We start from the raw sequence: 17283 nt of genomic DNA, 5'->3' as shown, positions 1-17283 counted from the left end.
GTTTTCTCTGCAAGCCAGACCTCTTCAACTTTTTTTTTTTAATAAAACCCTTCTGTCGCTATTGGAAGTTAAATTTACTACTCTTGCTCTTACTGCCCTGGTTTTACTCTCTGTGACAGAACCACTTCATTTGCCTAGCATCTGCAGCACAGACAAAATACACAACAAAACCAAAATATTTGGTGAAACCACAAACTCCTGCAGAAGCGGGGGGGGGGATGATCTTCACCCTTCTTTAAAGTGCCTAATTATTTTCAGTCCCTTTGCGATGGTCAAAACTTCCTAGATTGGGATTTTTTCTTCCCTGTGCTTATTTTCCTATGATAGATGGCTCCCCCCACCCCCTTCGCCTTCTCAGTTCTTTTGTGCATGTCCCCTCCTCTTCCCCAGCCCCTCCTGCCAACCATGTTCCTACCCATTCCCTTATTCAACCTAGCTTTGTTTTTGGCGGAATAAGTTGAAGTATTGGCAGTATAAAGTTTGCTTGGTATAAGGAGCTGATGCTGATTTCTTTTTTCCATGGAACCTCACCCCTCACTGGTTTAAAGAAGCAGCAATGAGAACTGGGCTCTGTGGATGCAGTCGCTGTTAGGCTTGTATGTTTCCATGGTGATCTGTTGTCGCCATACTAATGACTTTCAACTCTTCTCCGGTGTTTTTGTAGCTTCCCAGGTTGCTAAACGATCTCTTTTTATTTTCCTTTCACTGAGCATAACAAATGCGATTCTTTTAACATGACCCAAACATGACGTGCGTGTTTTGATTAGGGTCATACTTCAAATTTCTTTAAATAAATCTGGGCTGACGTTTGGTTGATTTGTACAGGGCAGTAATTCATAATTCCCAGGCCCCCATGGTGTAAGCATGGTGTGGCGTGTGAGATTTATCTCACAAAGTGGATTAGAAATCCAGAGGCTAAAAATGGGTGTAGAACAGTAGGCAATATACTAGCTTTGGGGACAATCTACAGTGACACTGAGGGTTTCAGGAGTAGATTTCTGAATGTAAGCAGTTGTTTGAAGATAGCCTTTCTCTTTAAGGGGATCTGTGCATTTATCTATTTATTCAGCATTGTTTATACCCCTTTAACAAAAATCTGCTGTACCAGTGAAACCTGATGCATCCATAATTGGTAATGTCCTGCAAGCTTCTGTGCTGCTGTCTCATCCTCCTTCATTTTCAAATGTGTGCACTCATTTCTTCTTCCTCCTTTCTATTACATGTAAATCCTCACCCTCTTTTCATTTTCAGAGCTAAACATGAGTAATGTTCTATCTGTATAGGTGATTTCTGTAACAGTAGTTAGCACAAACCACGGTTTGCCAACTCATGTTTTAATCAGCATTGCAAACTGGTTTGAAACTTAAGTGTTAATAAAAAGAGCAGTGTGGTTACTTCAATAATGAGAGGTGGGGACAGGTGACAAAGAAGAGGTAGATGTGAACCTGCAAGGTGCTCTTGGTCTCGTAACTATGCTTAGTCAATGAGAAAGTATTATGTCAATACTGGACCTAGCTGGAATACATTCCAAAAACCACGTTTGTGTGTGTGTGGGGGGGGGGGATAGCCTTAATTATGTTTTATTTTCAAGCTGGACAGAATGGAAAGCTATTTTTTCCTGTCATAAATAAACATTCATATTATGACTATGGCTGGTACTACAGCTGATTGATTTTAGTTCCACCGTATTCCCAGTCCTTACCCAGACATATTGGATTGGACCAAAGGAAGCAAGAATGATGCTATGAACTCAAAATACAATACAATATGGCAGATCAAAAGTTTACCTCAGCCAGGGTATTAGTTTGGCTGTTACTCAGAGTAATTTTCACTTGAAACAAAGAGCTGATCCCACACATCCAATGTGAAGTTCACATCCATCAAGACAACATGTTTCCCAATAGTCTGAAGTTCCCAGATCTCAGCCTGGCTTTTCCTTTCTTTATGTGCTGACTTGGAGCATTCCTTCGGGTTGCAAGAGAGAACAAAAATGGCTAGAGGGGGACATGATAGCACTTTATAAAACTATGCACACTGTGGAGAAAGAGGATCAATATATTTTTGTCTCTCTTTCTCATAGTATTACGTATTTTATTTACATCCTTCCCTAATGTTACTTCCAATACTGGCCCTTGTGGTTACAGAATGACATTAATTGACTGGAGATTCACGTCAGACAAGAGAGAGGAGTTCAAAACTGCACGCAATTAATTTCTGGAAGTTGCTGCCCCAAGGTGTAGTGATGGCTACCAGTCTATATAGCTTTAAAAGGGGATTAGGTAAATTCGTGGAGGATAAGGCTATCAGTGGCTTTTAGTCATTATGGCTATATTTAATCTCCAGGATCAGAGGCAGTATGTCAGTGAATACCTGTTGCTGGTGTCCTCTTGAACTGCTTGTCGGCTTCTTTCTCATGCCCACCCCGCTGGCAAATGTGGGCAACAGAGTGCTAAGAATGGAGCTTTTTATTAGATCCTTCTCAAGCAGAGACAATTTGGATGTGACTGGTGTATTATTTGTGTGTGTGGAATTTGATTTTTGAAAATCTTGATCTGCATCTCCCTAATGCCTTCATTATCCAATAGCTTTTGAACTTCCTTAATGGTCCAGTGCAGCTCTCAGTAGAAAACGTATTTAAAGATGTGCTATGCTGAACAAAAATATGCTCAAAAACGTGTAATTTGAGGAAACACAGCAAAACGGACTACATTGGAAATACACTGATTCATTTATCCATCCTTAATAAAACACAAAGAAAGTTCGTAAAGCCCTGTACATTCAAAGTTTAACTTGGATATGCTAAAAAAACACACCAAAAAACAGCAACCCACCAGCGTATTTTCATGTATGTGGTGTGTGCATTTCACGATAGCTAGAAATGTTATTTATAGCACAGGATAAATAATCTCTTGTCTTCTGATCTTTAATTATTGATTTATTGATTTAATTTAATTATTGATTTATCCCCGTTCCCCCATGTCTTTGGCATGCATACTTTGTACAAAGGCCTATATAATTGCCTGTTGTTCGTGGTGTAGAATTGGTGAGCTGACTTTCTAGGAGCTCATGAAAAATAATCACATGGAGTCCGAAACATGGAATTGGGTGTAGAAAGTTGAGCAACACCCAAATGAAGCAAACTGGATTGCGCATAGGGTAGAATGGGGTGCCTGTATTAGGTAGAAGATACTGAGTGTAGAGTTACACACCACCTGCTCTGCTCCACCTAAGCTAGTGTGCTGCCCTCATGTGCAGTGGAGAATGTTGCCCCACCACCAGAGTTGAAATATTCAACTGCCAATCTAGCCAGAGGACTGAGGGGCACACCATTTAATCCATTACATCAGGAAGCAAAATGTATTGGGTCTGCTCTGAAGCCTTGCAGGATACGTTCTAATGTGTTCTAAGTTGTTCTTGTTGAACTCAAAACAGAATCTTGATCCCCAGCCTGAGTATTGTATGAAAGCTTGATGCCGAATTGACTAAGACAGTTGAAAAAGTCATGGAAGCTCTATTTTCCTATCCGTCTCATGGCATTTCTGCAGCATGTCCCCCTACCTAAGATGCTCACTGCACTTGTGTGCGGGATCAACATCATCTTAGATTGCTACTCAGATATCAAAACATGCCACAGATGTGATGACCGTTTCTTTCTCGTAGTGTGCTTCCTACTCTCTCTTGCTGTGTTGGGGGCGAGCTCTATCCAGCATAGTCAACCCCACCTGCTCCAATAGCCTCCAACAAGGTACTGAAATAGGGATGAGATTAACAGGTATTCTAGATGCCTGAAAAATGCCTCCTTAAATGTTCTGAAACACAGGCAAGGAAGGACAAAGATTGTTGGACCTGGTTGCATATTGCTGAATCAGCACCCTTGTCACAGTTCCTGATTGGCCAGGAGAAACCAAAGAAGGTTTCCAATAAAAAATCACTGCAGAGTGAAATTCCAAATTGACCTTTTCAGTATAGACACTCAGTGTGAAAATGCTCTAAAAATAACTTATGTATAAGCTTGTGCTTGCACATATGCACAGTATTTTTTCAGATTTATTTCAGGAGATAACAAAAGATCCACAACAATTTGCACAATAATATTTCATCTATATAAATCACCTTGCAAAAATAGATTATAGTTAGGATAAACAGTGATTATTATTGCTATTATTTAGAATCATACAATCATAGAGTTGGAAGAGACCACAAGGGCCATCGAGTCCAACCCCCTGCCAAGCAGGAAACACCATCAGAGCACTCCTGACATATGGTTGTCAAACCTCTGCCTAAAGACCTCCAAAGAAGGAGACTCCACCACACTCCTTGGCAGCAAATTCCACTGTCGAACAGCTCTTACTGTCAGGAAGTTCTTCTTAATGTTTAGGTGGAATCTTCTTTCTTGTAGTTTGGATCCACTGCTCCGTGTCCGCTTCTCTGGAGCAGCAGAAAACAACCTTTCTCCCTCCTCTATGTGACATCCTTTTATATATTTGAACATGGCTATCATATCACCCCTTAACCTCCTCTTCTCCAGGCTAAACATGCCCAGCTCCCTTAGCATCGTTTCCAGGCCTTTGACCATTTTGGTTGCCCTCCTCTGGACACGTTCCAGTTTGTCAGTGTCCTTCTTGAACGGTGGTGCCCAGAACTGGACACAGTACTCCAGGTGAGGTCTGACCAGAGCAGAATACAGTGACACTATTACTTCCCTTGATCTAGATGCTATACTCCTATTGATGCAGCCCAGAATTGCATTGGCTTTTTTAGCTGCCGCGTCACACTGTTGGCTCATGTCAAGTTTGTGGTCAACCAAGACTCCTAGATCCTTTTCACATGTACTGCTCTCAAGCCAGGTGTCACCCATCTTGTATTTGTGCCTCTCATTTTTTTTGCCCAAGTGCAATACTTTACATTTCTCCCTGTTAAAATTCATCTTGTTTGTTTTGGCCCAGTTCTCTAATCTGTCAAAGTCGTTTTGAAGTGTGATCCTGTCCTCTGAGGTGTTAGCCACCCCTCCCAGTTTGGTGTCATCTGCAAATTTGATCAGGATGCCCTTGAGTCCATCATCCAAGTCGTTGATAAAGATGTTGAATAAGACCGGGCCCAAGACAGAACCCTGTGGCACCCCACTAGCCACTCTTCTCCAGGATGAAGAGGAACCATTGATGAGCACCCTTTGGGTTCGGTCAGTCAGCCAGTTGCAATTCACTGAGTGGTAGCATAGTCAAGACCACATTTTACCAGCTTCTTTACAAGAATATCATGGGGCACCTTGTCAGCTGAGCATCACATGGCAGTTTACAATATAGAAACACAAAAATACGTAACATAGTAACAGACAGAAGCAATACTTCCCCACACAATGACAATAATGTAATAGAGCAAGAAAAATAAATTAAAATTTGACAAATTTGACATATATGACATATAATATTCTAATCATCCAAACAGCAAGAGCTTAATTATGTCACTTTTAGCAGTGTGATATTAATGCTAAATATTTTAACTCAAATTATTTCCCAATAGTATGCCATCACTCAGATGCACCTGGAATAGAAAAGGGTTGCATTGCATTGTGTTTTCAATCATCTAAGCAGTGGGTTTTTTAATTTTTACTTTTAAAAGGTCCCATTTCCCAAAGAATAATTTGGTTTGCTGCCACCCTTCTCTAACACATCATATTTGTGAGTTTAAGTGAATAACTCAGGCACAGTAATTTTTAATAAATAGCCGAGGTGCAAAGGATTGTGAAGCAGCATCTGAACGTTTCCAAACCTTAAGCGTGCATAAACCTTTTAAATCTTGGTCTTCCCTTCTGACATTCTCCTTTTGGAACTTGCTAGCTTTGCATGGGTTGCTTTTGGCAAAGTCTCTAGTGAACGGTTTTTGTGTCTGGGCAAGTGAGACAGCGCTCACAGCATTCACCGTCATTATTAATTGCTGTCCTTCTGTGATTTGTCATTGTTCGTTCCTCTCTATTCTCTTCCAAACACTTTGGCTTTGGAGTTTGTTTTTGTAAGAGGTAAAGGAAGAAGCTTTTGTAGATTTACATCATCTTGTATGAAGTTGGTGAGCTTTTTCCTGTTGGAACTAATCTGCCATTTTTGAATTAGTTGCTCCCTCTCTCCCTCCAACTGGAATTTCTGTTCCTTTTCATGGTATTTTCTCTCACCCACTTTAAAACACACACACACACACACACACACACACAGAGAGAGAGAGAGAGAGAGAGAGACCATACTCATTCCAGTTCAGTGCTCCAAATCACTGTTTTCCCTCCTCTCTATTGTTGTAGTTTTTCTTCCCTTTCTGTTTGTTTAATTTAGCTTGTCTGGCCCAAACAACCCACTGAACTTTGCTTGAACTTCAGATTCAGCCTGCACAGGTGTTTCTGCATGCTTATAGGCTGATTAGATCTGGAACACCTTATTTGCTGACAGTGCAAATATAAACAGCATTGTGTGTTGGGTTTGCATTTTGACAGCTCTGCTGGAAAAGGAGGTCACAATGATGGGTACCTCATTCTGTGCATGGTAAATTAGTAAACAACATCTGGCTCTGCCATCTGATTCCTCCCCCCCCCCCCCCGCCCTTGTATTTCATTTGCCTCTCATAATCGGGCTGCACTGAAATTGTAGGAAAATAGAAGATGTGGTAATTGGCACCAACTTTGGATGGCTTTAAAAGGAGCTTAGACGAATTCTTGGAGAATCAGGCTATTGATGGCTATTGGCCACGATGGCTGTGCGCTACCTCCATATCGGCAGTGGTATGCCTCCCGATGCCAGTTTCTAGGAATCACACGTGGGAAGAGTGTTACTGCCCTCAGGTCCTCCTTGTGGGCTTCCCACAGGCACCTGGTTAGCAGCTTTGAGAACAGGATGTTGGACTTAATGGGCTGTTGGCTTTATCCAGTGGGGCTTTTATGTTAATTGCCTTGAAACACACACACACACACACACACACGGTGTTTCATTCATTAATTAATTTTGTTCTTTCTTTTAAATTTAAGCCTTATGTCATCTAATATTTCCCACTTGAACCTGCCGCAGAGAAACAAATACATGCTTTCCTCATCCAATGCTTTAGAATATACAGATGTTCACTGCTGATCCCCACCCTACCCCACAGTCTGACGCAATTTCAGGTAATGTGCAAGGAGAAATGCATTAAGACAAATTGAGCTCATTTATTCTTACCTGCTGGTAGCTTTGGAATTTTTGTGCTGCCTCAGGGTTCAATCCCTTGGCACAGCTTGCAAGATAACATAAAGCACTACAATAAATATATTATTTAATGGTTAAAAAAGAAATCCTCAACCCTTAAAACATAAAAGCAGACAGCTTCACATTAAAACAAGCATTTTCCTCTAAGCACCAAAGTCATGGTAAACTTCCAGAAAGTTTTTGTTTTTTTTAAGCTGACCTACTGAACTTCTATGCAAAGGGACTTTATTTAACTGTAAGGTTTCCATGCCCTAAAAATGCTTGCAGCCAGCCAGTTCTGGCTGTGAAAACACCAAATACAGTGATACAGTGACACAGAATTCTTGGAAGTATTCACACATGCATCAAGAAATTCACTGGGTGGCAGATACACCTTCATTCTTTCTGTCTAGGTTCTTCTTATCTCCCCATTTGGAGTGGCACATAACTCAGACCTGTGCACAGAGGAAAAACTGCACCTGCGTTTCCCCCAGTGGTACAGGTGATGAAAGATGAAGCTAATGCAGCGTACTGAAATTCTTTGCATTTGTTATCTGTTTCAGATGCTGCTCCATGTGAGGTTTTTACTGTCTGCTTTCATTTTGTAGCCAAGGTCAATTTATCTTAAGATGCTTTCTTGAATACTGGTGGGGGTGCTTTTGTAGCTAATGGCGTGTGGCTTTTGGTCCCTAACTTAGTAATACCGTCTCATTTTTTTTAAAGGGAAGGGTGGAGTCAGACTTGGAAGGAAACCTTAGCACAACTCTGAAGTTCTTGTGGGATGACGAATAAGCAGAAGAGAGCACTGTCTGTATTATCTGGGGAGTCAACAATGCACCGTGTGTCTTATTTCTGGCCTGTCTCCAGATACTAAGTTGATGACTGAATAAGAATAAAGAGAACTATTTTCCTTTATTATGCTACCCTTGCCATGCATTCAAACAGGCACCAACTTCCCAAAAATATATTTAAATGGTTCTGCCTTATATATTTTGTTTAAAAATAACCATAGAGATTTCTGATGAAAATATAGGACTGTACACTTGAATTAGGGAAAGGGGGGGCATGCTCAATGTTATTTCCTGGCCCCTCATCCTTATCTGTTTATTTCATTTGGCTGCGCATGTAGTAGCTCAATGCGCATAGGCTCTCTCCACTTCAGATGTGGCGTTTGAGTTTAGAGTTCCTTTGCAATGGCCTGAACCTGCTTCCAGCCTGGCCCCCAACCTGATGCTGTTGTATGTTGCCACCATCATACATTACCGCTGCCACCCATCACTCACCTGCCCCTGGACCAGATGTGTTTCCTAGGTCAGTGGTGGTATCTGCTGCCGCCACCACTTTTGAATCAGATTTTCTAGTGCTTGACTTTGATCCATGGTGGCTGCTTGCCATTTTAGATTACCTCAAATGCAACACCCAAGCTTGACATCTGGTTGAGGATGCTTGCATTATGGGTAACCAGACAATGTGGGTTATACTGAAGCTGAAGTGAAACATAGGAGTAAAATCTAGACGTGCTAAACTGCTTTCCTATTTGGATTTCTGCAGGTGATTACAGGACTGAGCAGATATTTCTCGGACAATCCCACAATAAAATCAGTTTGCTTTCCAAGCTCCTTACGTTAGAATCAGTGCTGTGTTTTGTTTTTCCCCTTGGTGTTGGTGTGGCTGATATTAGGGTGGGAGTTGTAACTGGACTTCTCTGGAAATAGGAGGCTTTCTTCCTGGTAATAGACGCTTCTGGCTCAGAAAACTCTTTTGTTGGGGCTACAAAATTAAGCTGCCAAATAGCAGAGGCTGGCCTTGGTGGTGGTGGTGGTGGGAGGCGGTGAGAGTGGCCTGGAACATGTAAACTTGGCCATCAGACAAGACAAAAACAGAGCTGATAAGATGAAGCCAGCGGTTTAGGAATAATTTCACCAAGGTTGCCAGGTGTCTTGTATTCAGAAAAGGAGAGTTGCTATTTTGGACTTGCACCTTCACTGCTCTGTGTTGTGCCAGCATCCTTCTGCTGGGCTGCCATCCAAGGTTGGCTGCCTTTTTCTGACAGAGTGCCAAGTATGTCTGGGTGTCAGATATAAAAATCAACCCTCTGGTAGTGAGGATTTGCTCATGGGCTGACTTCAGTGTTATTTATTTATTTATTTATTTGTGCTGCCAAAGGCAAAGCGCTCTTCCATCTCCATGTAAACAAAACATTTCCAGTGATTATCTCCACAGAGTTTCCATTCCTTAAATTAATGCCACAATATGCCAGCAATGGAACTTGTAATATAAATCTGTGGCCAAACATTTTGTTTTCCTTGAGCAACTACCTGATTTATATCCTGATAAATATACCATTGCCTTCATAGTTTAGAAAACTATTTGGCCTATAAAGATCAGATCACTTGCCGCCGCACTGGTGTAAAATGTACTTGTTTCCAGTGTATAAACTTGTGAAAGGAATTCCCACTTTGTGCTATTTAACAATGCCATCTATCTATTTATGCATACCTTGCTCATCCTAACCTGGTTGAGGATTTATTTGAAAGAAGAAAAGGGAAGAGTAGTAAAATTACTAATGGTCTCAGTTTTGGACCTATTAGATGATTGATACCCCCCCCCAAAAGTTGCCTGTTTCTTAGCTCAGTTAGTTAAACATGCTAGAAAAGCAACATTCCTATAAAAACGCTTTGGGTAGGAGCCAAGTTGGTCTTCTGTCATCATCATCATCAGAGAGAGAAAGCACTAAATAATTCATTGTAGTATGTTACACTCTTAAAACCCTTTTTGTCTTCCAGGTTTTTTTAGATGCTGTTCTAAATGCAATTTCTATCCATCTTGCTCTATTCCTTAGAGAGATACCAGAGAACGCTTTCAGGGCTAGCTGTACTGGCAGTGGAGTGGAGTGGGGAAATGCTCCCTGCAAAGTCTCCTGAAAGATTTGCATTTCTCACCTGCTATGTGAGAGATGAAACTTTGCAGACAGACCCTCTTCTTACTACCTCTCCCATCCCCTACCTGGTGCCATCCAGATGTTTTAGACTACCACTCCCATGAGCTCCAGCCAGCATGCCAGCAAAGCTGTATGGGGAAACAAGATCAAGCTTTTCAGGGAAGAGCTCCACAGAGCTTCTTCAGATTTCGTGGGAAATGGCTAGAATTTCTTTTTAATAGCCTCTTGTGTTTTGGATAAATATTCATTCATTTCCCTGGGTTTGCCCCCTAAAAAAGTGGGTTTTGCCATCGGTGAATCCCCAGAACAGCACATGGGGGAATGAAAGGGGAGATTATTCTATCTGGCTAGCTGAAATGCTTGCTCTGACAGAAATATTGCTGTGCCCCCCCTAAATATTACTCTGATGCCACCTTCAACACTGCTATTATAGCTGGTCTTAAATGTATCTTAGATAGTTTTAGCGGGGTTGAATTGACCAACAACACACACAGGAAACACCTGAGAAGGCCGGGGAGCCATGTGGACTGGACCTTCTGCCCCGCCGGCTATGCCTTCTGCTGGCCATACATTTGCTGACCATGAGAAGAGACCACCCTGTGCAGATAGTTGCTGCTTGCTCCACACAAACGGAGATCTTGGTCAGGTGGAGTAGCTGTGTGTAAGAACACTGGCATGTGTGGAGGGCCCCTTCTCAAGGTCACTGATTGTGTGGCTGGGGAAGGAGGGAATGGCTGGTAAATGCACTGGTGGCAGAAAGCTGGGGGTATCCCTGCCCACACCCACATGTAACTTTAATATGTAAAAGACATTGTGTCCTGTCCGCTCCCTGCTTGTGTCACAGTCTTCATCTCTGCCCACTTCCTTCCAGCACACATCTAATATTGGTAAAGCAGCATGCCAGTGGCAAGATCCAAATGGCCCACTGCAACACATGTAGAAAGGATGTGTGTGCAGAATAGCCCTGCCCTACAGACACTTACTAATGTGTGCATTTGGGTTCCTCTACATGAGAGGGGAGCCAGATTAGACCTGTCCAATTTGTGAACCCCGCTCTTCATTGGCAATGGCAGGATGTATGCCTGGATGGCATCAACCAGCATGGGTCTATGGTGCTTCTTACACATTCTTTCATCATGTTCAGAGGATGGAGGGACGGCATTGCGTGACCTCTCTTTTATTCCTTCACTTTCATAGACAGCTATCCTTTGCTTTTTTGAACAGAAGTCATAGTGTGAATGTGGCCTGTCTTCCCCTGTCCGTTGCTGGTGGTGCAGCCTGTAAGCAAGGGTCCTGTAAACCCATGAAAAATAGAGGATCAGTCCATTGGTTCTTAAGAACATCAGTCAGCCCCTTCAGGGTGACACATAGGCTAAAGCTGCCTGTTTTCTATCGATTGGGAAGAGGACATTCTAAATATAGACCCAACCATCTTCTCTTTCAGGCACATGCAATTGTGGCAAACATCAACATAGGGTCAGCTTGCAAGTTCACAAGGCTTTTGCAGTTCATAGCCGGAAATAGAAGTATCGTCTCGCTTTCTGTTTTCTGCTTCATTAGCTTGGATACATTAATTGGAGCGGAAGTGTGTCTCTTGTATAGCAGATTGGAGCTGTTGGTAGATTTGTGAACTAAAGGACAATTGATGTTAAACTCTGGTATTTCGTAAATAATGATTGTTTCTTCCAGGAGCACTTCGTGTCTTCCTATTAGCTCTTATTTTCCACTTTCCTTTTCAATTTTGAGTCCTACTCACCACCACCACAGCTCCCTTAGAGAGTATGTAAGGGTCCTAGAAATTGGTTCACGCAAGGTAGAAAAGCTAGATGCAGGTTTGCATCACTTCATTTTATCTGAAATGAAATGAACAAAGCTAGGATTCCCTGCTTCCTCTGGAAGCATCTGTAAAACAAAGCTGAGATGTGGACCTGATTGGTGCCTCAGTGGCAGACCATTGTAGGCCCTGAACTTCCAATCACTCAATAATTCTGTTTAATTCTTTGCTAGTTTTGACAAGGTTCATATAATAGATGTTTAAATGACCAAACTATGTAAAGTTTCTAATAGTCAGGTGTGAATGATGAATAGGAGCTAACTGATTGGACGTTGTGCCTCTGCATTTTGAAGGTGGCACCCTTGAGCTAGTCAGGGGCACAGGAATTAACATGGGGAAAGAGATCTGGGAGCTTTTTGAACTGGAGCTCAGCTGGACTGTGGAGCAGCTTGTGGCGGAATGAGAGGAAGGAGGGATGGTTCAAGCAGTTGCTGTCTTGGGGACCAGCTTCTGCTATGTTCTGCTGGTATGTTTGTAAATAAAACAAATATTACAGAGACTCACTAAGTCTCCAGTGTGCTCTCTTCCAAAGAAAACTAAACTCTGTAGTGCTATTCTTGGACTTCTCACCGCTTGGGTTGGTGGAGAATGCTTAATAATATAAATGTTATGCCTTGGAAGAAAATGCTTTTGCTGACAGCAGCCTTTTCTATTTCCTACTGTGTCATTCCACCAGCTTTCCAAAGCTGAACAAGTAATTTCTTTCTGCCTTCTTTGAAAAGGAATCTGTACTCTTTTTTTTGTATTGCATTATGATTATTCAAAGCTAAATATTTTGCTAGTGTTCTGAGATTCCTGCTTCAAAGGCAGGAATAGATATCTTTTGACTGAGTATATTTCTTATTTTGAAAAGGTTAGTTGACAGTAGAAAATAGTCCCATATCTAGATATTAAAAGTTAAATTTTACCACATATTCCAACTATATATAATTTCAAATTTCATGAAGTACTAAAAGCTACAAATCTGGAAATGCAAATCTTACATTCTTTTTAACACACATGCATACACAGATATTTAAAAAGTTATATTAAAAATACTTAACCTTTTTGGTTTTGCTCATATGTACAATAAAAAGGAAAATGTAACTAAAAAGAACAGAGCAGTAAGAACTCTGCCCTCCCCAAGTGCAACAAATAGCTAATATTTCTGGTCTATGACCGTAATAAATTTATTCATTCAATAGCTAATATTATTTTTGTGAGAACTTGTGTTAAGCTGTATGATGGACATCTGCCCACAGGCTGTGCTAGCTGGGGGGAATGGGAATTGGAGTTCTTCTACATCCTTGGTATAAATGTTCTTGATGTGTAATAGCTGACTTGTAAAAGCACAACCTGATTTAATAAGTCATTTGAGCAAGTTTGTAGAAGTTAGAAAATAGGACTCCAGAAAAACCATTGTCCAGACTAATGGTCCATCTAGCTTAGTATTGCAGTGCTACTCTGACTGGCAATGATCAGTGTCAGCCCTGCCATGAGGCAGCTGCCTCAGGTGGCAAATTTAGAGGGGTGGAAAGTGTCTGGAAAAGTATGCCCTGTGGTCTGCCCTGCAACCCCTAGCTAGCTTGCTGCCCTAGCATGGCTGGCACACCAGTGAGGTGAGCAGAAAGCATCAGTGGCACATCTTGCCTTAAACTTCAAAAGGTATTGAGCCAGCCCTGACAATGGCTATCCTAGCCCTCCCTGGAGATGCCAAGGATTGAAGTGGGGTCCTCTTGCATGTAAATAATGTACTCCCAACACTGAGCTATGACTCTTCCTGTTTGCGGGGAGGAAATTAACCTATACTACACTCATTGTCTGCAAACATTATTTCCCTAGCCTTGTCTCTTATTGGGAGACTGGTTAAGGCATGCCTGTGTTTGGACAGGTCAGTTTTCTTTTGAACCTTTTAGATGGTGAGGGATGGTAAAAGTAAACAATGAGCAAATAAGAAGTACAAAAAAAAAATCTAAACACTGTCCTCAAGGCATGGAGGTGCAGATTTTCCCTCTCTTAGTTTTGCCATGGGTTCAGAGGAAAACATGTGAGGGAGACAGATCTTTGGTGTGTGTGCTGTGAATTCATGTTTTCACGTCTGTAGAATTGTGAGTGTGAATGGTTGTCTGTATTCATGATGGTAGAGTTGAGGGCTGATAATCTTGTTAGGAGTTTGGATAGTCCTGGCCACATATTGAATGTATCCATACTTGTAGTTTTTTTATTCTCCGCAGTAATCTGGCAGTTTTGCTTTAGACTTATTAACACCATGCTACAATTTTATAGGGCAGAATACAGAGCTAGGTTCCTATAACCAAGGAGAGCAATTAACCAGCAAAAATAGCTTAACCATTGGCAAAGTTAACAACTGTGGTGGCATTCTTGCTTTGCAAAAGTGCATTTGTGATGGAGAAATGTTGTAACTTGAAAAACACTGCTGTTCACTCTGAGAGGCAGCTGAACTTTTATGGGTCTTGTGGTTTCTTTAGTGCTCCGAGCCATAAAATGTGATTGTGGTCGAAATAGCCACATCAAACTGTTCAGATGGGAAAGATGGCTTTCAGGGTGCTGCATGTGGTCTAGTGGCACTTGCCATGTGCTCCTAGTTTCATTAGGAATGATGCTTCCCAAGGGACCTACTTTATTCATGTTTTTTGGAAACTTGCAGCACCTGAAAATATAACTGTAACTGCACACTTAGAATTCTTAGAACAAAAGCAATTAGCCTTACATTTATTTTTCGCCAAAGGCTAGTTCCTGTGATTACTTTCTGGGCTTAGATTCTGTCTTGGGTGATTCAGTTTTTTCCTCTCATCCATATTTAGAGAGGGCTGTTGAAGTCTCTGGAGTGTCCCAACTCATGCCCATGTACTAGTTTAACACGCCACTGCAAACACTTTGAAATAGTATTTTTCCTACTGGTTTGCTGTGTCCAGCATCTTCATAGGCAACTGCTGTGGCTCAAAAAAGGGACAGTCCTTATTCACTTAATGAGCCAGATGCTAAATAATTTTTTTCTAGTATCCAGTCTGTTCATTTCATTATGTAGTTATGGTAAGTAAGCCCTAAATCAGCAGCCTCTTTGAGGAGCCTCTGTTAAAGATTGTTCCCCTCATCAATGTGGAAAAAGTGCATTGTTCACAATCTCATCCTATACCATACTGCATCTACCAAGCCACTTTTCACCGCTTTTCCTAATAGCTGCAAGTTTTGTTTTATGTAAACAATGTGGATTGTTTATGTTAATTCATTACCACGGTTGCCATTTAATGATGTTTTGTTGTAAAGTGGTATAAGAGACACACACACCCACACCCCATTTTAATCTCTCTATATTTCTTGTCTAAATGGGAGATAACAATCCATGCTTCTGGTTGCAAGACTTTTCTAGGCATGCTGCACAGGCGATTTTATGACGAGTGGTATTATATTAGGGTATATCTAGGGTACAAATATTGCAAAAGTTTAAATGCTTTCTTCTTTACTTTCTAGGTCTATAACTCGAACAAAGACAGCCAAAGTGAAGGCAGTAAGTAGCTTATTTTTCATCCAAGACTGTGTGTTTGAGGAAGTGGTTTGTAGAACTGCATCCCTGTCTCTTATAACCCAGTAGGTGGCTCTCCAAGTAGTAAAAGCAACAAGTCATCAGACAGATTTTGGCCATCACATATGTTGAAACTTTAAAAGTTCTGATCATTTAGCAGTTTTTTTAAAGCAATACAAAATCGGTAAAAGGTGACGATTATTGTGCGGCTCATAACATAGCGAAATGCTTAAATATCAAACCAAAGAGCAATATGGTTTAAGATGTTGTGAGGCACTGTGAGTACTGGATGGAGCCCAAGAGCTGCAGAGTCATTCTGGAGCTGGCTCTGTGGCAAATTCTTTGTTTCCTTTGGCAAGTTACTTAACGGCCTTTTGTCTCGGTGTACACAAACCCAGGCGCAGAAGTTTTGCAGAAGGGAAGCAAGAAGGAGAACTAAAAGAATTTCTGAATCTCAGTTCCTTGTTTTACCTTCCTTAAACGATAATTAATAGAAATTCAGTATTTTGTGCTTAAAAGGAGTTGGTCAAAACCTCCAGCCAGCCCCAGGATTTTAGTCAAGCAGATGAACTGTTGGGATGAAAGACTCTTTTGTACACTGAAGTAGCGCTATTTAAATATTTTCATCCTTTGACTCCAAGTGGTTGGACAAAGCAAAGTGCCTGCAGCACTTTTGCTGGCTGTCCCGAGCCTCTTCCCACTGCTGTTCAGAATCCAGCATGTTTCTAAGCAGCCCAACCTGCTTGCAAATGTCTGCTTGGCTCAGTCTCTCTCTCTCTGCCTTTCCCCCACCTATGCCCCACCTATGCCTCTCTCTCTGCCTTTCCCCCCTATGTGCAGTGATGCTGCAGCAAAGCTCTTGTTTATCCTACAAGTGAATTACAAAGTGGTTTTGGGTTTTGATTCCTATATATGTATGTGTTTAGCTTTGGGATATTTGATGAGTGATGGTCCTCTTTTTAAACATGAAGTTCAGGAATATTTGGAAAGACCAACAAGAGGGGGAGTCCTCTTGTCTTTTTTTTTATTTTTAAGGCGGGCAGCATCCAGTCAAAAGCCTTGTGAGATCATCTTTCCTTTTCTTCCTAAGGGATCCCGACTGGTGGTGTGTCTATTTATAAATAGAATGTTGTCCCCAGTAAATTTGAGAGGCAGCATAACTCCTTCAGCTGTTAGGTCACTCTGGCTGGCGGAACACTATACAGTAGCTCAGCTTCCCTTCTTATCTGCTATTGATAAATGGCACGTAATTTTAAATCCACACTTTCCTCCCCTAGATTTCTTCACTCCTCCTCAGCACAAGATTTACATACCTGTCATCTCTTTAATAGAACCAGCCAGTGATACAAGATGCTGCAATTAGAGGGAATTACACCTTTGTAGGCTGTGAGATTCTGTCAACTTAGTCTTTCCGCCCCTCCTCCCTCCAAGTGATCTATTCACTGCCGCTTGTATTGACTAAGAATGCTGAATTAGATATAATAGAGGGATTTGATATGAAACATATTACCAACGGGTTCTCTTAAAAAAATAAGAAGAATGTAGCAGCATTGTGATTTCTTTTGCTACGTAGAGATCTGCTGCTGTCATAAGTATATAAACACATAGATAGTGCCATGCTTGGCATTTATTTCACATAAACCCCCCCCCCCCACTCTGCAGCCAAAAAGGCTCACAGAGTAACTAAAAAAAACAAGGTGGTCCTTGTTCTCAGCCTTACAATCTAAAAGACATGCTGCACAAGGAAAAGGACTGGCAAGGAAGGAGGAAAAGCAAACTAAAGTTA

At 41.5% G+C, this 17283-nt stretch overlaps 1 protein-coding gene across 10 annotated transcripts in view; it reads left to right on the top strand.

Moving 5' to 3' along the window:
* The window catches only part of ARHGAP26 (Rho GTPase activating protein 26), a 207111-nt gene that overhangs the window by 92681 nt on the left and 97147 nt on the right, over positions 1-17283 (top strand). For all 10 annotated transcript variants that reach the window (XM_081900796.1, XM_081900801.1, XM_081900802.1 and 7 more), the window contains one exon: positions 15446-15482. In XM_081900796.1, coding sequence (XP_081756922.1) covers positions 15446-15482 — 37 coding nt within the window. The remainder of the gene's footprint in view (positions 1-15445; positions 15483-17283) is intronic.

The sequence above is a fragment of the Podarcis melisellensis genome (assembly GCF_964234715.1).
Source record: "Podarcis melisellensis genome assembly, chromosome: 2".
Classification (NCBI taxonomy): Eukaryota; Metazoa; Chordata; class Lepidosauria; order Squamata; family Lacertidae; genus Podarcis; species Podarcis melisellensis.
This window is presented reverse-complemented; position numbering and strand designations above follow the sequence as displayed.